The sequence below is a fragment of the Fukomys damarensis genome, unplaced genomic scaffold, assembly GCF_012274545.1.
Source record: "Fukomys damarensis isolate Sample0158 unplaced genomic scaffold, DMR_v1.0_HiC HiC_scaffold_11, whole genome shotgun sequence".
Classification (NCBI taxonomy): domain Eukaryota; kingdom Metazoa; phylum Chordata; class Mammalia; order Rodentia; family Bathyergidae; genus Fukomys; species Fukomys damarensis.
This window is the reverse complement of record NW_022900923.1, coordinates 4,332,659-4,354,586: the sequence shown is the minus strand read 5'-3', so window position 1 is coordinate 4,354,586 and position 21,928 is coordinate 4,332,659. Positions and strand designations below refer to the sequence as shown.

At 41.1% G+C, this 21,928-nt stretch overlaps 1 protein-coding gene across 7 annotated transcripts in view; it reads left to right on the top strand.

Annotated features, from left to right (window-relative positions):
* Spata17 (spermatogenesis associated 17) overlaps window positions 1–21,928 on the top strand; it is a 222,090-nt gene that overhangs the window by 99,423 nt on the left and 100,739 nt on the right. For all 7 annotated transcript variants that reach the window (XM_033762032.1, XM_010642503.3, XM_010642501.2 and 4 more), the window contains exon 8: window positions 5,776–5,924. In XM_033762032.1, coding sequence (XP_033617923.1) covers window positions 5,776–5,924 — 149 coding nt within the window. The remainder of the gene's footprint in view (window positions 1–5,775; window positions 5,925–21,928) is intronic.

Below are 21,928 nucleotides of genomic sequence, written 5' to 3'. Positions count from 1 at the left end.
CTCTCCACTTCCTCTCCCTCCGCCCGTCATGACACACTTTCCTTGGTACCGTGGCCTTATACTGCAGCCATGTTGTAGCACGGGTTAGGTCATTACAGGAAGGAGACTTCCTGTCCCTTCTCAGCCTGAATTCCATTGCATGTGCCCATCAGTTTGTCTGTGGACACTTGGGTTCCTGTGAATAAGGTCACTATGCATCTGGGGGTACCAAGAACACTCGATTTTTTTTTTTTTTTTTTTTTGGAGTATGTGCCTCGGAGTGAAATTCCCAGATCGCCCGGAAGCTCTATTTTAATTTTTACTGTTTTTCACATGCCACTTTCCGTTCCCATCAGCAGTGCCCGAGCATCTCTGTATCTTTGCCTGGTTTTTAAGAGCTACCCAAAAGGGTGTGACACAGTATCCCCTTGCAGGTTTGACTTGCGTTTCGCTAGTCATTCCAGTGTTAAGCATATTTTTATGTTCTTATTGGTTATTTCTGTGTCTTCTTTGAAGAAATGTCCATTCAGGCCCTTCACCTACATTTTGAGTTGCTTTTGATGTTGTTCTAGGAGTTCTCTCTATATTCTGGGTATTAATACTTTATCAGATACATGGTTTGCAAACATTTCTCACCATTCTGTGGGTAGATGTTTTTACTCTATGGATAGTGTCTTGCTATTTAAATAATTAATTTAAAAATTCTGATGAGAGGAAAATTATTTATTACAAAAAACTAATTTAAATAATAAATATGTTACTGGTAAAGTGTATTCTAAAGAACTAAGCAAATGCTTCTTTGGTGTTGAAATTTGTTGGGCTCAGTGTGAAGCTAAAAGATGGATTTTGTCTAAAACCCAGACCTTTTATGTAAAAATACTATAAAGCATTTGCTACAATCTATTTTGGATGTAAAATTGTGTATGCATTACCACATTTATTTTAATCTAGCCTCTGTTCTGATGATGATCCATATTTCCTGATATGCATACCATTTTAAGCACGAGTTGGGTTTGAGAGTTAGAGATATCCTAAAACAAAGTTAACCCCACCAGGTTTTTAGAATTTGATGGCAGAAGTGATGTCACCTTTTCCTTATTCAGTCCATTACAGAAGGTGGAAACCCTCTTTACATCCCAGGGCAGAAGACTAATGCACCAGAAAGCAGAGGTCACGGGGCTTCTAGCGACCCCGCACCCTAGACTTGAGTCAGTCTGCAGTCAGACGGCCTGCATTCTCTGCCCATAGAAATTTACCCACTTTATTGCAGTTATTTGTGATAGCTGGTGTTTCTACAATTTGTAATTATTTTTCCCTGTTCAAAACTGCTGACTGATAATTAGTATTACTAACAGATGTCTAATACTATATTATAGTAGCCATAAAAACAACTGAAAATCTGTGAGATCAATTTCTCCCTTAAACCATTTTCTGTTTTTCCTCATCTCTGTTTCCTTTGGAATCACATCTATGCCAGTATTTTAAATTACCTTGAATCTAATCTGTTTATCCAAGTGATACGCAGAAGCTACTAACTCTTCCTCTTTCTGATATACACTGACAAGCTATATTAATAACAAAACACCTGAGGCTGAGTACTTTAAAAAGAATAGAGGTTTATCTAATAACACACCGTCTGGGAGGCTGGGAGTACAACATTGAGCAGCTCTGTCTGTCTGGCCTCGGGGCAGCAGGGCAAAAACGGGAGAGGAAGGGCCAAGCACCGAGATGCCTTTACATCACAGCAGTGTTAGTCCCTCCTGGGTGACACTGTCTGAGACCCAACTCCTTCCTCCACGCCCAGCTCACAAAGACTCCGCCCCTCTCAGTGCCATTATGGTGGGGACCAAGCTTTCAGAGCCTCTGTCCTTGGTGCAAATCACATGTAAACCATGGCGTGGCAGAGAGGAGGCGAGCGACAGGATAAGAGAGTACAGGAGAATTTCCATTTGGTTTGGAAAGATGTCTTCAGAGCAGAGTTGTATTCCTCTTGAATAAGTTATACCAGTATTCTTTTTTGCTTTTTTTGGTACCTAGGATCAAACTTGGGACCTCCCACTTACAAGGCAGGCGGCAGAACCACTGAGCTAAATCCCCAGCAATGTAACAATATTCTAATTAAAGCATTGAAAATAGCTTAAATGTGAATTTAAGTACACTTTATGAATAGCTGAATGTTTACCACTTTGAGTTATACACATTGCTATTTATTTTTATTAGAACAAGTAATGGTATTTATGTAAACCATCAAAATAGACGATTAAATCTATTATTCTACAAAGAAAATACCTTTAGTACTTCTGTTGCTGTGGATTGTGTTCAGCTTTTAAATATAGAGATTAAGCACTCAGTGGTTGTTGCGGTCTCAGATATAACACCGCATTTTGAATATTTAATAACCCATGTTGCATGTTGTATTTATTGAGATGGTTATTGTTGCCACATGAGTTTTATGCAGCTTTTAGGACATTGGGAAATTATACAGTGTGCATAAAGAGGTGGAAATACCCCGGAGACCGTGTGCTCGCTTGACTACACCATGTGCTATGTGCAGCGTCAACTCTTCAGTGTATTTTATAGGTGCCTTGCAGCGCCTTCACATTTGCTTGCTGCTTTGCTTTCGTTGTACGTTTATGAGGCGGTTTCCTCTATATTTGCCTGGGTCCCTCTTCATCTCTGTTGCCACACGCTTCCCAGTCCAGCCATCGTTTCTTGCACAGCTCTGCTCCTCCACACTGCAGGTGCATGTGCTGTGCACTCACACACCTTGTGTGTTAGAAATGCATGGGTAGAAGACAGACAGACAAAAGGTGTATTTAGATATTGTATGTTTTTATGAAAATGTGTGTCTAAATGGTGAATATGTCACCTATCCATATGGAACATGTATGTGTGTATATGGACAATATATATGCATATATAGTATATAAAAATAGAAAAGTGTGCAGTTATACACCACATAGAAAAGCACATGTGTAAAGAGAGAGGAACATGCTTGTGTAGGTAATACATTTAGGGCTTTATAAATATGGGTATATGTATGAGTGCACACACTGGCAAGCTGTTTATCTAGCACTCCAGAAAATGATATCAGCTGATGTATTATCTCCTTCTCCACCCTTTTTCTTCCTTTATTCTCTTCTCATCTCTTCTCATTTTTCCTTCCTTTTCCTATCTCCTTCCTTCCTCACACCACATTCCTTCTTCTCATCCTCTAATCCTGACATTTCGGTTTCCCCTTTTTTCTTCCCCCATCTTTCTTTCCCTTTTTTTCTTTTCTTCCTTTGACTCCTTTCTTTTTCTCTATTCTTTGCTTTTCTGCCTTCCTACCTCCTTTGTTATTTTCATAGAGTGGGATTGTTTTATGTTGTTTTGTTTGATTGATCCACATTCCCTGTATGTTATCTAATTGATACAAGCATCCAATACATCACTGAGGACATTTAAAGATATGCCCAAATGTAAATAACTGAACAGAGTACTGTACTGGCCAGGTGATTTCTTCAAAGTGTAGGACAATTATACTAAGCTAAGAGCCCAAGAAGATGCATCCTAGGGATCAGTTGTTAGAAATGAACATAATAAGTAGATCTAAAGTTTGAAGCTGTTTCCAAAATCTAGGGTCACATGTTACTGGATTACCTATGGTCACGTGATCTCAATCTGTCAAAGGAAATACAAAGTAGTGAGTCTTTGCCAAAAGAGAAATTGGCTCAGTAAGGAGATGGACTGTTAAGCTCAAAGACAGGACATGAGCTGTCTAAAATACAAATACATGGGCTAGGCACTGGGAGACACAGGGAAATGGATGGCAGGAGGCCTCAGTGGTGAACCCAAAAGGCCAGTTATTTTCATTCTAGTTTGCTGCTTAAGCAATTTTTCTTTCATTTCCTAGTTTCATTGAACTGAAACTAGGATTAGATATGTGCATGTTCATGTGTCAGTAAGTTCAAAGATAGAGCACAGCCACTGAGAATACCATTCCTCTGTGTGGGCGCTGGCCTCTTCAAAGTCAGCTTGAACAATTGTCACTATTTAGTTCAGGCTGGCCTTGAGCACACTGTGCAGCCCAGGCTGGCCTCAGACTTGGGGCAGTCCTCCTGCCTCAGCCTCCCAAGTGCTGGGATTGCAGGTGTGCGCCACCATGCCTGGCTCTCTTAATCTTTTGATGCTATGACTGTTCAACCCTTGTTTTTTAAACTCTCCTGAAACTAATAAGAGTAATAATGGGAATAGTGGCTCCCTCGGCATCACATTTGTGTGTGTACTGTGCCTTGTGTAAATGCCAACAGTATTCTGTTCTCCTACAGAAGAGCAATTCTGTAACATGGATATTGTTCCACTCTTCAGATGATGAAAACAGGCTGGGAGAAATAATTTACCTCTAGTTACATATTAATTCTTTTCAACTGTAGAGAATATGAATCTGCTAACAGGCTGGGAGAAATAATTTACCTCTAGTTACATATTAATTCTTTTCAACTGTAGAGAATACGAATCTGCTAAAAAAAAAAAAAAGTATAGCTTCTTCATAGTAGACTTAGAGTCATGTTGCTGTATCTTTAAAAAGTAAAGTTCCAATAAAAATCCATTAACTACTTTCAAATATAGCAATCCTCCTGTCCAGCTGTGAAAAGTACTCGATGATACTTATTTGCCATTTGTGTTATTTACGGTCCATGACTTTTATGGTAACTGGTTCCTATTATTGGTTTCTATTAATGTAAAACATAAGTGAACATAAATGAGGCGTGAATCATTTCTTTTTATTAGCCCCACCGTCGTCACTGAGAGCTTGCCGGGTTTCCAGCTGTGCCTTGTTAGTGATAACCTATTGAAAGGAGAGATTGTGGAGAGGAAGGAGTCGGACTCGAAATCTGCATTTTCTATTACTTCTCTCTGGAATGAAAGTGGAAGAAAAAGAAAGTGATGTGTAGTTAATGGTACAACAGAATCACAAGCTGCCTCTGACTCATCGTGTGTGTGATGTGATAGCAATTAGATTGAAAGTGATGTGTAGTTAATGGTACAACAGAATCACAAGCTGCCTCTGACTCATCGTGTGTGTGTGATGTGATAGCAATTAAACAACTAGTCGATCTGGTAACTACTAACTAGACAACTAGTGGATCTAGTAACTAGTATAAGTAACTAGTGCCTTCAGAGCAGGATATATTAAGTCCTTTTGGTGTCACATGTTCATGTCATCCAGAGGTTGCTGTTGGTTACAGAGTAATGGAAAAATAGGGGTTAGAATAATAAGGAACATTAGAATACATTAAAATTTCAGAGCTTTCTACACATAGAAAGGTGGCTAATGTTTAATCTAAAAAGTGGCCTTCATTTAAAAGCTTTAATTTAATGAAAAAACCCACATGTTCTCCTATTTCTGTTTATAGATACCTCCTGGAAAGCTAGGCTCAAAGTTATTTTCTAGTATTTTTCTTAAAAGGGAGAGAATTGTATTTAAATTGTATTAGAAAAAATGTTGTTTTGAAAATTAGTAAACAGCAACTTACAAGTTTGCAGATTGCAGCATGGAAAGCTTTTCGTGTAACTCAAGAAACTTGCTGCTTTATCTAAAACATTTTTAGTTAATTTTACTCGAAATAACATTCCTTGAAGAAAAATGATACTCTTGTTTTTGATAACTTTGTATCTCCTAACTCAGAGAAGAATCAACTGCGCTTTAAAAAAATTTAGTTGCATACTTTGTGGATGTCCACTAGCCTTGGCCATCAACTTGTGGCAAAAAGTCTTCCATAGTAAGGTCTGCGTCTCGTCCCGTCTTCTCAGGGGCCCTTCCGAAATATCAACGAAGTATTAGAGCAACGCTACAAACCTTTGGAGCCCACACTGCGAGCGGCACAACCCGTGGATGAGTTGAAGCGGGCCAGAGAGGAGTTCCGACGACAAGAGCGGGTGCGAAACATCAGTGACAAAATGTGAGTTCTTCGCTTGCACACGTAGCTTTGCTGTGGTTGTATCTCTGAATTCTCTACTATTCTTTATTTCCTAATATGATAGAGGAACCTTTATTCGTGACAAATGGTAAAGCCACTCTTGACCTACTCGGAAGCAACCACTTTACAACATGGAAATACTGTAACTGAAGTCAGTGTTGATGGCAGTAGATTGGCGTGATAAAAAATGTAGTAAATACTTAAATTTTTAAAAATCTGCTACAGTAAAATACGCACCGTCATTAATCCCCCAAAAAGACTTCCGCTCACTTTGAAAACACATATTCCACTGTCTCCGCACTTCCTGAAGCAGTTCCAGAAGTCCTGTTTCCTGAGTGTCTACTTGTGCTGTTGTGGCTGCCTCAGTGACCTAAATCAGTGCAAAGCATTGACCTTTCATGGTCACTCTGACTTCGGGGAGGAGCCGAAGTCACACAGCACCGGATCTGGTGAATGAGGTGGATGAGGACACACCGTCGTCGTGTTTCAGGGCCCTGCCTCTCAGCAAGGTTCATCACATGTTTGACCACACCACCCACGGAATAGGACTTCCACAGCTGCTTCAGAAAGTGGCAATAAAGATGAGAGAATTTTAAGGAGGGGCGAACGGCAATGTGTCTTCTACTGTAATAAAATTTACTTAAACACACACCGTATGTTTCAATCACCCACTGTATAGTACTCAAAAGAACAAAAACCAAATACGCCACTACGCCCAAATGTGTATATGTACACTTCCCAAACATAGAGACAGAGTGAGCGGCGTCTTCAGGAAGTGTCAGCTGTGCATCGTGAAGGGGGTGTCCTTAATGTACACACATGGACTTATGATGCTTCTACAACGATCTCAACAAAGTGGAAATGATTTTTGGACTAAATCCCATTTGGATGCAATGATACAACCTTACATTTTGAATAAATTATGTAAAACAAAGGAGGTTGGCTCATGATGAGGGAGGTGACAGAAGAAACCGAGAATTATCTAATATCATGTAAATATTAAATTGTCAGCCTCGGTGATTGAGATCCCAGTGTCGACCTCTCTTCCCCTCGGTGCTTCCTCTCTCAAGATACTTTGTCATCTATAGAGTCATAACGTCATTTACAAATAGGTCATTTAAAATCTAGAATAGTCTTGTTTTTATTATCACTTTGTTACCTATCACACAATTATATTTGCAATGTGTCTTACAATGTCACTATTACTATTTTTATATAAAATGATAATCACATTATTGTATTATAATACAAATTAGTATAATTACAATGTAATACTTTTAGTATAATATGAAGGATTACTATAAATTCTTATATACTACTATACTACAATGTAAAATTTTGCCATTATTAGTTGTGGTTGTTTGCACAGTATGAACCAGGTGCTAATTATCATATACTATATTGTACATAATAATTTATATGAGAATAATAATGAAATACATTTAAAATTGTGTTTAGTTACATAAAGAAACTAGAGTTACCTCTTAGCTTTCACAGTGAGTTTTGGATCATTTTCTCAGTCAGATATATGTATATATATATATATATTTTTTTGTTGTTGTTGTTGTTGTTGTTGTTATATATATGTATATAATCATAAATTTCTGAAAAGACTCTTAAAAATTTCACATGAACTGACATGAAAGATAAAATCTTTATAAAATATTTTATTAGAGTTACTTGAAATGAAAACAATTACCTACAAGGTATTCAGATTTAACAATTAATTACATTAACCAATGTACAATAAATAAGAAAATAAGTAACATTTTTTCCAATTAGTTATAGGAGGTAAATTTGTTTTACCTTAGAAATTATAAAAAATTAATGCTCTGATTTAGTCTAGCAAAATATGAAACTTAGTGATAAATAATATAATAAATTAGTCAGAATTATTTTATATATTCAGTCATGCAAAGGTTTGTAAAATAACAAGATTAGTTGCTGAAATAATTCTGATGATTACTGACCATTTCATATTCCTACACAAAACACTGTATATTAAAGATACTGTATTAAACTTTCTTGATATTTTCCTGGATAAGCCTTCAAAGACCAAATATCAGTATGATCTCCAGAAGAAGAATTCAATTTACATTTTCCATAGAGCATTTATGAACATTTTTAGTCTCTATAGTTTTGCTAATGATCCTGCTTTCAGAGATGGAAACATACCTAAGTTTATCAAACCAGTAAGAAACAAAGTCAGAAATGTAAAGAAATTACCTGTAAGTTCAAAGCCATTTGTTTTTAGCAATGAGGCTAAGCAATCTGTCTTACCAATTACCCTAAAGATAATTCTACTATTAGGAAAATTGAAGCACTGATTTTTGTAGCACTTCTGAAATTACTTTGGTTTTTATATATTGATTAATGCATAATTGCACTTTGTGTGGCCAAAAATTAGGGATTTAAATTTTATATCTCTGCTGATAATAATTGTGATAGAAATTGGGAAAACAGTACGTCGTCCGATAGAGATGCATGCGTTTTTAATTCAGAGGTTCTAGAACCACATTTCCAATTTTACCTGTGAGGAGTTAAAGGCAGCTTGTTTATCACTATCCTGTAAACTCATTCGTGAACCCCCTGTATAAACCTTTTATTTCTAATCTTATGGCTTAAAGGGTAGCATTACATCTGAGGGTTTGATATATTTAGTGATTTTGTTTCCATACCATCATGAAAATGCCACTGTGTGTTGGTAGAAGGAATTTAAGCGTTGGAACTAGACCTGCTTCTGCTGAAATGTTGGCTCCCTGACACCACAGCAGTGTGGTACTTAGGAAAGTACTTCAGCCTCATCAATCCCCCATTCCCTGTTTGTATGGAAGAAAGAAATGTTTCCATAAGAGTGCAATGAGGGTCAAATGAAATAAAGAATATAAAGTGCCAAGAACACAGGAAGGTCTTAATCAAAGGTAAATTATTATATACTTCTTATTTGCTACAAGCATCATAATTGCATATAAGACATCAAAGAAGGGAGAGGAAATCACAGATTCCAAAGATAGTCTGGATATCCTCCATTAAGCTTGAGAACCAAAATTAAGGAGGATCACAAGCAAAGCTGTCCGTGAGCCACAGTGTACAGACTTCACCAGGACTCCACCTTAGGCTACAAGACAGCCCCGCAGAGTGTAATTCTCAGCTAAGCCTGATACAGTGATGTACCGGGAACTGGGAAGCTTAAATATCAGAAAGCTGTTATAGTCCTAGGCTTCTGCAGGCCAGCAGTCAGAGGTCAAGGTGTTTGTAGGCTTGGTTTCTTCTCAGCGTTGTGAGAAGGAACCTGTTCACACCTTTCTCCCAGCTTCTGCTTCTGTGCGGAAGTATTTGGCTTTCCTTGGCTCACAGAGGGGGCCTGCTTGTCTCTGCCTTCATCTTCGCATGGGTTCTCCCTGTGTGCCTGTCTGTGCACAGGCTTTCCTTTCTCGTGAGGGCACCGGCCATGTCCCACCTGGGCCCACCTTGCTCCAGTGTGACTCGTCTCTACTTAGTATGTCTGCGGTGACCTGTTTCTAAGTAAAGTCACCTTCCAAGGCACTGGGATCAGGACTTTGACACAGCAGTTTGGGGAGAGCAGTGTTCCTACCCATGACCGTAGTTCATTTCTAGGTAACTAACATCTAGGTAACAGGCTAATAGGTGTTATCTGCTGTTTACCTGTGTTCTGCAAGATAAAAACAGAGCAGTAATAATTTACACAGAGTATGGACTACAGAGGTTTATCTGGAAGTAATTTTAAAACTTTTCTTTTTGTTCTTATCCCATTTTCTTATGCTTTCTTGAAAAAGCAATTTTTCTTATTCATATGTTTATCTGTAAGAAGCTAGGAAATTAAATGCTTAGTAATTGTCAGAAATCCTTTCTGTGGCAAGCTGTCACCCAGATATTGTGCAAAATAAGAGTACTGAGGAACAAATGTTCAAAGAGTTCTAGGCTCTAGGGATACAATGGTGAATGCAGTGAGGTCTCTAGCCTCATAGGATGTTGTAGTTTGAGACCCAACTAGAAATCCTAATGCAACTCTAAGAATTACTGCGTGCTTCATAAATCAGTTGTACGTTATTACAATTTTTTGTATTGGGAATCGAAGCCAGGACCTTCTCACTGAGGCACATCCCCAGCCCTTTTTTTTGAGACAGGGTTTCATTAAGGCATGCAGTTCCATCCTGGAATCACAGGCCTGCACCACCAGGCAGGCTCGACGATGTATTGTTTTAAATACAGAGTATTTTCTGCTCTCTGATGATTTACAGAAATGTCCTTCCTTCCTTCCTCCCTTCTACACTTTTTCCTGGCTTTCTTCTTTCTGTAGATAAGCTTTGCCTGACAACTTCTTAACTGACACTTCCAAGCCACTGATTCCATTTAATCCTCTAAGATCTTGCCCCTCCAGTGCAGAATAATATTCTCTTCTTGACTTGGGTGTGCACTGCAGAGCCACGGTCCCCCACTCCCGGAGGTGGGGTCACCTCTTCCCCGTCTCCAGCATTACTTGGGCCCCACCAGGCCTCAGGTCCCACCATCCTACCTCTTAAATACCCATTCTGTTCTTCCTCTGCTGTCTTAATTTAGGCACTTTGAACTTCTTACTGTAGTTTCCATAAAAAGGCCCTCTGTCTCATCGTCCCAGTCTTATGCCCACTCGGTGCCTTTCACCAAAGCAACACTCCAGAAGTTCAGCGATGCTGTCGTTTCAGTCACTTTTCTAAGAACAGATTTTAATTCCCGTTGAATGAGATAGGTCCTTTCAGTTCTGGCCCAGCCTCGGCTCTGCAATGAGTCATTGCCATGAGGTCCGAGCCGTTCTCGTTCTTCGGTGTCCCCACTTCTCTCCTTTTCCGAATTTCCTCCTCCCTCAGTTGACTCAATCTTCTCAGATTCACTAAAAACTACATAAAAGGTGTTGTGCTTACTTTCTAAAAAATTGATACCATAGCACATATTTGTTGTAAAAATCTTAAACATTACACAGTGATCCCTAGTTACATCTTCCAGGGAAACTACTGCCAATCATCTCTTGTGTGTGTATCCAGTAGTTTTTGTTTGTGTACATAATTAGAAATGTATTTATGCTCCTTTATTGAAACGAGACAGAATGTTAGACACACACTGCTTCTTTACAGGAGATGGCTATTGGAGAGAACCCTGGGGTCGGAAGTTTCAGAGAACATTTCAAGGAGTATTTTCAGACGTGAAAGCGTACAGTGCAACTTGTTTGCATAAAATGGGTAAAAAGTCGTCACAATTAAGAGGTGGAAGAAATGAGGGGCTACAAGAGTATCAGAGCTGTCAGAGTTAGTGTTTAATTTACTCATAAAATAGCAGAGATGGAGTGGCACGGGGGATGATCCGTAGGTGATACCAGGTATGTGGGGTCTCCCTGGAAATGTATGAGAGGTGTGAAATCTTGCCTGTCAACACATTGGTCTACTCTTGTCCGTACAGATACTTTCCAAGACCTCCAGTGAATGATAAGATCCATGGATCGTTTTTTGTTTGATTGTGTACTTTCCTTGGAAAACTATTTGTTAGCATTTAATGATCCCCCTCTCCTGTGGCTTCAAGCCACCAGGACTCAGTGCCATCCCAAGACCCTTAATCTTCTGTTGTTCTTAATCTTCAGCTCTTCTGCTGAAGAAGTTGCCCTTCATGCTGACAGGCTGCTTTACAAGCTTTCCCTTCTCAACAACTTTGTAGTAGCCCTAGAAGAACAAAGAAGAAAGAAGAATTTAAACATACCATGTGTGGGGCAGGTTATCAGCTCCTGGTGGGATTGGAGAGGCTGCTGACCCAAACTTTCTAGGACCCACACGGGCCATGTCTCTGTGGCACCAACATCCTCCACCAGTGAATCAAAACCAGAAGATTCTCTCCGAGAACTTGATCGTACTACCATGGATAGTTTAGAAAAACACTGTCTGTCCTATGTGCTTTCCTTATTAATTTTAGAACTTCTATAGTTTCCTTTAAAGGAAGCACTGTATGATTTCTCTTTGGTGTGTCTGAATTCTCAGTCTCACTCTCCTTATGCTTTGGGGCCATAATTGACTCATTCCAGGGTTCCCTAGTATTGGGGAACTGCAAAACCACAGCAGTCAATAAGTATGTCAGGTCTGAGTCGCCAGCAGGCAGGTGGCCCACACGGCACAGAAACGACAAAAAGCAATGGCTGTCTTAGGCGGGCTGGGGTAGAATTGCAATTTCCTACAAAGTTGCAATTTGGATTACATTGAAGTCCCGGTAAAGGTTGGATCACTCACTTTTAAACATTTTAAAATATTATTCCTAATTAAGTATTAGCATCATTTTATAGGCATTGCCACAAGAAAAATGTTGTGGAAAAGATTAAGAATGTAGCTCAAAATAACAGCTTTAAAAAGGACATGTAGAGTGGTATATATGTAAATGATCTGGTTATATTTATCACTAAATAATAGTAGAGAGGAAATTTAATACAACTCAAAAACTTTTTTGACTTGTGTGATTTTTCAAACCCTTTGGACTCTTGCAATTTGCATATTTTCTGAACTATTACTGTATTATGATAAATAGGGATTATCACATAATGTTTTCTTAACAATCCAACTTTTATTTGTAACTCTTCCATTTATTTTAATTACCAGCACAGTGAGCAACATGTATTAATCAGTAGAGCCTTTTTAAGTTAAAATAGTAAATCAGCTAACCCCATTAACACAGAGCACTCCACACAGCAGTGAGAGGAGAGGTAGTTGCTGTGCAGATCTCATTAGACACGCGGGTGCTCTGGGGTGTGGGTAAGCGTGATTACCCTCCTTTGATCCAGTATTACTCTACCTCTCCCAGCTAATTTCCAGTGGACATTTACAAAGCACTGCCTTCATTTTTCCAGCTTAATTTTTCTAATGAAGTTCTGGTACTTTATAACATGGGGATACAGATAATAAGCCTGTGTATAATTAAGAAGTTCTAGAATTTGTCCACAAAAGAGCCCTTTATTACTTTAGCTGTGCAGAAAGAACTGTGCTGTGTCTCCTTGGCCACTATTTCTTTAAAAACAATTTTTGTCTTTTGCCTGAATGATGTCAAAATGGGAGAATTCTGTCCTTGTAGACATCTGAGTCTGAAGAAGTTTAAGATTTACAATTTCTCCGGAATTTGACCATTTGGAATGCTTGTGGGGATAGATCTGAGGTATCACACGTACGTTTAGTGTATGCAGTCAAACAAGTCATCCAAAGCCACTTTTAGTCTAGTTAGGTTTGGACTTAGCTAAGCACTCCTCCTCGGCTTCGCCAAACATTTTCCGAGGAAAGGCTGACTGACTGACTTGCGGTGCAGCATGGATACCCTGGGTGTCCCGCTCACACGCTTCCTTACACGGATGCGTCACATGTTCCTACCTCCCATGTCCTGCTTGTCATGCCCTCGTGTGTTCTCGTACAGTTCTCAGTGTATTACATTTCAGGGTTCCAAAGCAAGCAAAGGCCGAACAGGAGCTTGCTGGGTAGAGCAAGGACAGCAGCCCCAAGCAGGTATGGTCAGAGCCACCCTGTGTTCCAATCACACAGCCCTGGGGTTTCCACAGTTTGCACTCTGAGCTCTCAATCTCGCTCTCTCTCTCTCTCTTTTTTTGTTTTGTTCTGGGGATCTTGTGCTTGTGAGGCAGCGGCAGAACCACTGAGCTATGTCCCCGGCCCCTCAGTGAGCTCTCTTGTGCAGCTCAGTCTGTGTGGTGACACAAGTGAGATGGAGGCTGCAGGCTGGAGCTGGGGGAAGCAGTGTCATGCACCACGATAGCGTACTTAGACTTCAACTTGCCGAGCCTCTGCAAAGTCATCCGGTCAAGACCTAATGGGCTGTCACTCTCCTGTAGGTGGTTTAGAGTGGGGATCACTGGAACAGACAGCGCGAGCACAGTGGCCCTGGCCCAGGTCACCTACGAAGGGGACTTGTAACAGAAAAGACGCTTCGGGGAGGCGGAGACAGAAAGGCTGGCCAGCTGCTCTGTCAGCAGAACCTAGGGAATCTTTAGTGAGACCAGGTTAACCTCACAGGGAAGTCAGGGGCGCAGACCCAGTTAGCATCTCTGTGTCAGAGCTTTATTAGTTGCAAAGAACAGAGATCCACTCCAGGTGACCTGAGGAATTAAGAGCAGGTTGAAGAAATGCAGTTGCAGGAATCTTACAGAGGAGCAGAGAACTGAAGAAAACCTGTATTGAGACACACCCCGAGGGCTGCAGGGAAACGGCTGGCTTCCCTGCCCCACATCTCTGTTTTCCTCTACACCCTGGCTGCTTCTCTGCTCTCTGCTAACTGGCTTTATTAGCTGACTCCTGAGGCATACGCTGTCTTTCCTCTAAATCAGCATAACCTTCTAGCTCTAGAACCACCGTTAATTCTGGTTTTCTGTCCAGATTCCTGACAGAATTGGTTTTGCTCCTTGCTTATCAAACCGGCCTGTTCCAACCATAGCCTTAGAGTATTATTAAATTAAAGGGCTTGTTAAATGAGCACAGTGTGGTGTGGTGAGGCTGTGCCTCACTGTATGAAATTCAGTGGTTTATGAGAGTAGGGCCCTGGAAAAGAACACCCTGACTGACACAGAAAATGGCAGGAGGGCCCTGGGCATCTTCACTCGATGGTTTCTGACTTTGTTGACGGGCTAGAGAGAAATGCTCTTGCATATCTAAAATGAGAAAAGCAAGGAAACATTGCAGGTCTGATAAGATAGAGGATTTAGCTATACTTTTATTTTGGAGTAGCTCTGTTTGAGGTTCCTGTCAGGTATCTAGGTGAATGTTCCTAGTGAGCGCTTGAAAATACTGCTCTTCAGTTAAAGGAAGACACTGCACAGAGATAAAGATTTAGAAATCATCTATGTAGAGTTTATCGTTAAAGCCTTGGTGGTGAAGGATCCCCCCGGGAGAAACTATAGAGAGAAGATTAAGTGCAGATTAGTGGGAATTGCTTTAATGTTAGGGCAGTGGTTCTCAGTCAGGGTTGCTTTAACTGCATCACCTTGGGGTCTATCCCCAAGCCTCAATCACAGAGAGCTTGGCTCAGTGGGCATATACTTGGAAAATACACCCAGATGATTCTAATGCGCACTTCCGGTTAATGTAAGCTATTGGCAGAAAATGATGAGTCAGTCAAAAAACTGAAAAGGCAAGAAAGGGAACAGGAGGTGCCGTGCACGATGAAGGAGAAGCGAAGTCACTAAATACCAATGGGAGCTTGAATTGGGGCTCGAGTTCAATGGGGACTGAAATGAAAGAGCTGGATTGGGCTATTGGGAAGTTCACGCCCTGGCAGCTTTGCTTTCTCCTCTACCTATTACTTGGTTCTTGTTTCTCCAATATTTTCTTTAGGACATGATAAAATAACTTGTTCTAAATGTGTTAGTCAGCAGTCAGCTTTTGTATGACTGGGACAAACTATCGGTCACCCATACTTAAAGGAGAAGAGGCTTGGTTTGGTTCACGATTCAGTTTTCAGTCCTGAGTCGCTGGTTCTGAGGCTGAAACATGGCGGCGGAAGGACATGGCAGAGAAAGGGACTCAACTAATGGCAGCCCGGAAACAGAGAGCAGGGGAGGAGCCGAGTGGAAGGAGGGAGGGACCAGATGCAGTCCTGGATCAGACCCCCACCTGGCACACCCAAATGTGTGCCTTCCTCGTCTCCTGGTTGCCTCTCAAATCAGTCATGTTGACAGTGAAACTGGGCACAGTGGCACATTTCTGTAATCCTAGCTCTCTGAGAGGCTGAGGCAGGAGGACTGCAAGTTGGAGTCAAAACTTAGCACCTTAGTGAGCCCCCTGTCTCAAAATATATCAGAGTGTATGCGGCTCCTCTGCACCCAGGCACCTGTGCTTCTAAATGGCCTTCTCTGACTCTCTATAACGTTAGGTCTCCTCTGCTCAGCCATGTTGGATCTCTCAAAATGAAAAATGGAAATGTGGGGGGAATGTAGCTTAGCGCGAAGGCCCTGGTTTTACTCCCCAGCCCTGAAGGGACGACAACAACAAAAAGACAGGTGGGGGGCAGAGGGAGAGAGAAAGAGAAAGAGAAGGAGAGAAAGATTAACAATCATCATGATGTGTTGTTGACAATGGAACCATTTTTCTAGAATGTTAGTTTAAATGATGCATTTTAGAACTTTGCTACCGATTGCCATCTAATGCCCTATATGTTGCAGAATCTGTATGCTTCTGCTTCTAAAGTCACTTTGGTATGTTCACAATTTCTTAAGAATATCTAATGCTGATGTGGTGATCTCATATAATCAGATCTCATGCAACAAGGATTTCACCAGTAGTTAAGATATAATTCATCTTGTCAGAGACATTACAGCAATAGGGAGGACTAGATACTCACAAATTCTGCAAACTTTGTGAGCTACACATAGCTTCCAGGGCTTAAAATGATAATGAAATACTTTTCATATCTGCATTTTCAACTTATGTTAAAAACCAGGAAAACTGGGAACAGAGTTCCTAGAGTCTTGCATGATAACAACCAATTAAAATTTAGACACTGCAGGTCTTGTGTGTAACTCATTTCTCACACCTGCCCTGTGCTACCAGACAGTTAGAGTCCTATGTTCCTGAAGAGCGGAGACCAGGACTTATGTGCTGCGCCACTTACAGCAGCATTAGGCAAATAGTGGGCATTCATTGTCTTTTATATGTGGAATTTTGACTCTCGAGCTTGAACCAGGTTTGACTTGCTTTGTTCTAACACAGTATATCTGAAGATGAAAATCACTCTCATTGAGCAAAAGTCAAGCAAGGCTCAATTGCGATTACTCTTTGGAATTTCTACATACACCAGTAGCTCTAGACATAGGTCCATGCCTCTTTTTTTTTTTTTTTTGTCTTCTTTTTCCAGTGAATGGCATTTTCCAGACTATGTCCCTTTGAAACGCTTGCTCAAAAGTGTTAATGAATTTTTTGTCAAAGTCAATTTGGGAAAAATTATATTAAAAGGAATTAAACAGATTTTTGGCACCAATGAACTTCTCAGTCTCAAATGTACTTACTATTTTTACTGTGAACATCCATGAGGAAATTATAAAATGCAGCATTTGCAAATGTATGCAATCGTAATTCACAAATACTGCACGCCTTTTATGTGCCAGGCACTGTATTAGGCTTCGAAAACAGCGTAACAAGATGGACCGAGGACTCCTGGCCTCATGGAGCTCGTGGTCTAACTGGCCATGGGTGCCCCTCACCCACAAACTACACTCGGAACACACTGCCCTGCATATAAGTCAAAAAAGGATATTTGACTTTTCTTAGTATTATGTTTCAATCTCATCTTATTTTCTTTCGAACCTTCTTTAGAATAATTGAATAAGTGCTTCTTGTTGGATTTCCCCCCCTCTTCTTGCTTTGCTCCAAATTGTAGTGTACCTCAGTTCACGAACTCAATTCTTTCCATGATTCTGGTCACAAATTCAAATGGACAAGAACCGAATTAAGTTTCTTTACAAGGTCAACACTGATTCTAACCTTTAAATTTGGTTCAGCTCTCCTCCAGTGTGGTTTGCAACCAGGACCATGGAAAGAGTCCAATGCGGGAACCGAGGTAGCAGTATAACTGCTCTGTTCTGGCCGCTGCAGAGCTCTCCCTCTTGCCTCTTCTTTTTGCATGCTTTGGAGGTACCTGTTAAGCACAGGGTGGGGCGACTGCCCCCACTTAGTCTGTCCCCGGTTTAGGGGTGCTGGTCTCTCCAGTGTTGCCAGTGCTGGGGGAGGGCTGCTCATAGGCTGACCTCTTCATCAATGAAATTTATGATCTTGTAAGCACCTGCTACGCTATTACTGTAAGAATGGGGGGAAATTGGCAAAATTCCTACTTGATGTAATATAAAAGCAGCCATTGATTTTCAAATAGATTCTTGTGTAATTTATTGCCTTATTTAGCACATGCCAAATAAACAATAGCATCTTGCAGATCCTCTTTAGAAGTTGTTACAGAGCAAACTATTACTTGAGCATGTTTAATTACTCAAATATTAAATTAGTAAAATTCATAATATTTTATTTGCTGCACTGTGATCTCATTGCATTACATCCTGTTTTATAAAGCATAGAGGTTTGAAACTTGAAAATTAAATAATTTCATACCCACTCTGAGGCAGTGGAAAAGTATTTCTGTTTCTTCTCCCACATGAAAGGGTAAATGCAGAAAAAAAAAAAAAAGGCCAGGTGTGGTATCTCATGCCTGTAATCCCAGCACTTGGGAAGCCGAGGCAGGAGGATCGCTGTGAGTTTGAGACCAGCCTGGGCTACACAGTAAGTTCCAGGTCAGTCTCAACTACACAGTGAGACCCTGTCTCAAAAAACCAACACAACAACAACAAAAGGTACTTTTTAGGCCAGGCATGGTGGTGCACGCCTGTAATCCCAGCACTCGGGAGGTTAAGGCAGGAGGATCGCTGTGAGTTCGAGACCAGCCTGGGCTACACAGTAAGTTCCAGGTCAGTCTCAACTACATAGTGAGACCCTGTCTCAAAAAGAAAGGATGAATGCATCGATAGTCACTTATGAAAGAGTTGCGTATCAACTCTATAATTCACAAATAAGACAGCCCTTCCAGTGAGGGTCACACGGGGCTCAGCGCGGGGGCGGCCGAGATTGGGAGGCCGTGCAGTGGGAGGACCTTGCCGGTGAGTCCCCGGCCGGCCCCAGTGCTCGTCAGCCTTCCAGCACAGGGCCCTTCTGATGGCTCCGGGCTTAGCCACTGAGGGTGTAGCTGGGAAAACGCCCCGAGATCATGTGCAAGCGGAGTGGAAGAGGGACGCGGCACACCTTGCTCTGCTGGGGTCCAGCGTGAGCCCGCTGTGAAGAGCCCTCCTTGTAAGTTACCTACAGCTTACAGGACCCCGCATTCGCTCCCCCGTCCTTTCTGTCCACGCTTGCTCCGCCTACAGGTCTCCTGCCTGAGTCCCCCTCCTCAGTTCCTGTCTCTGCCTCATGAAATCTGACTTTTCTTCCTTCCCGAGTTAGACACTGTCCTCATTTTGTGTGAGTCATAGAACTTCCCTCCCTTCCCTTCTGTAGTTGTAGTTATTTGTTTTTATCCTCTGGTTACTTTTAAGGGTCTTCAGGTGGGGAATCTGCCTGCTTACCTTCTTCCAAGCACACAGTGTGCATCATAGAGTATCTGACAGATTAGTTATGTGAGGCATAGCTGGTGGATTTAGGTAACTATGAGTCAAGTCACCAAGCCTTGTGTTAGTCAGCTTTCCACCACTGTAACAGAATACCTCCAGTAATCAACTTAAAAAGGTGAAAGGTTCATGGCAGGGCACAGCCGGAGAGGTCCAAGCCGGTGGTCAGTGGGGCCACTGCACTTGGGACTGAGGCAGCATGCGATGGCAGGTGTGCATGTGGAGGAAGCCGGCAACTGATGGCCAGCCACATCCCCTTTCTGGACATGTCTGGAGATCTACAGCCTCTGTCCAGGCTCTGTCTGCTACACGTCCCATGGCTCCTGAGAGCTCACATGGCCTACGGTGGGCATTCTAGACCCCAGCACTTACCCAGGACCGATGACACACAGGATCCTCTCTCTAGGGAAGCCTAGCACTTCTGTGTCTCCCCACTGCCTTCTCCCTTTCATCACCTTTCTTTATGCAGCTCAAGGAGAAAGAGGGGTGTTGTGCTAGGTCCCTGAGGGACCATGGTCCCCTGATGCGGTTTTGCTCTTTCTAGAAGTTTCTCTGGCTCTCTCAGGGGATTTAACTAAAAAGGTGTCACTGTAGATTTGCTCTCTGTGAGGAGACTCCTTGGAGGGGTCCCTTTTTCCTCATATTGGCCACCGGGAGAGAGGAAACCCATTCTCCCTGGGAAGCAACTGTGCTTTCTCAGTGTAGCTCTGAGTTCTGCTAGCTGTTAAGGCACATAGGGCCAGTCTAGGAGCAGAGTTCAGATTAGAAAGCGTTGGCTTCTACAGGCTCTGCTATAAATTTTGGGAGAAACTCACAGTAGCTCACTAATTCTGCTGCCCCTAGTCTAGACAAAAAGATATACTTGTATTCCCTGGAATAGTTCTTTGGAGAATTTACTGCAGTCTGCAGCCCAATTCCAACTTGTAATAAAATGTCCCTTTATCCTGCTTTTTGCTTAGTGTGTATATCGTACTGGAAGCCCCTTGCAGAGACGGGGCTGATCTATGACCTGTGTGGTGTCCAAGACCTGTTCCATAGTCATGGATCTTAGTATTAATAAATCAGCACCACCACGCCCAATCTAACTAAGACAGGATCTATTGTGGCTTGGATAACTACCCTATCGGGCAGTCAGAATTCACAGCTAGTGAAAATAAAGAAAAACACTCTGCAGTGTATAAAGGTCTGTAATATATGACTGCACATACTCTCTCTAACAGGGTTGCTCATCTCTACTCTGAGGCTTTTCTGATCTACTTTGCTTCCTTCAAAATAACTCAATTTTGTAGCTATGGTGAGCCCTTTTTTGTGCCGTCAGAACTCATTTTTATGGCCTAACTCAACTCCAATCTGTATAAGCGTTGTTTTCTTTTCTAAAATAGCCTCCACTACTTCCTAACTCAGCTCTGGTGGGAAGATGCTTTTTCCTCCCTCCCCCTCCAACTCCCTGCCAGGAACCCCCACCCCCACACACAAGAACAAGCATAACTCTTCCTTTAGTGCACACATTCATCACATAACTTACGACATTCTACTTGTGAGTTTGTTTCAGACCGAAGCCCTATTCCCTTTAAGGGTGCTGGGTCTTCTATCATTACACTGCTGTATTTTTCAAAGTGCCCCATATATAAAAGCACTTCATTTAATGTAGGTTTATTGAATAGCTATTTAGACAATAGAGAATTGCTAAGGTGGGTAGTGTACAGGTCGGCATCCAGAGAGGAGGGAGGAGCACAGAGGCATAGGGCTAGGGTGGGAGAGCAAGTTCAGAAAAGCAAATAGCCTTGAGGGAAAGGCAGGTGGGGACAGCAGAAGGCTGAACAGATCAGGTGCGTTCTGAGGAGCTTGGCAGCTGGGTTGAAGAAGTTAGCCTTGAATCAGTAAGTGATAGAAGTTCATAGCATGAAGATTTGAACTGGCCATCAGTGAAATAAATGGGTTGGCAGAAAACCAAGAATTGTGAGTAGTAGGGCCAAATGAAAAGGAAGAAAATGAAAGTTAAAAGGAGACAAAGATGAGTGATTTATTGTTATGGTTTGAAAAGTTGCATTATGTACATTAATACTCGATCAATAAAGACTTTATACTATATCCTCAATAGGCCTATGGTCCTTAAGGCTAAATTGACTTTTGCTTCATAAAATCGCTACAAGTTCTCCTGTGACTATCCAGATGTTCATGTAAAGATTTGCTTATCACTGTATCTGCACTTTGTTTTGAAGAATTTTGGCCAGATCTATACTCTTCGTAAAATTATAAAAACAAATCGGCCAGTTAATATCATCAACATGGTGTTTAGCTAATCGAGAAGTATTCACTAAAAGCACACAGTATGACTAAATATATATTTAAAACTTGTAAAAGATAACATTCTAAAGTTAATTGATAATTATCTGAAACAATAATAGATTGATGATTTTTAGGGTTTCATAGCTATTTATACTTTTTTTTTCTTTTCTTTCTTTCTGTATTACTGGGAATGGAACCCAGGGCCTCATTCATGATAGTATTATCTGAAACAATAATAGATTGATGATTTTTAGGGTTTCATAGCTATTTATACTTTTTTTTTTCTTTTCTTTCTTTCTGTATTACTGGGAATGGAACCCAGGGCCTCATTCATGATAAATAAGCACTGCTGCTGAATGCCCCCAACCTGACTATTTACAATTTATTGATCAAATCCTATTTGTAAATTAATTTTCTTTTTAATTTAAAGACAAGTGTTATATAAAGATTATTTACAAAGCATCTAAGTATTTTTGAATATATATACTTATTGCATGCAAAAATACATAATATACTTCAGAATATGCAT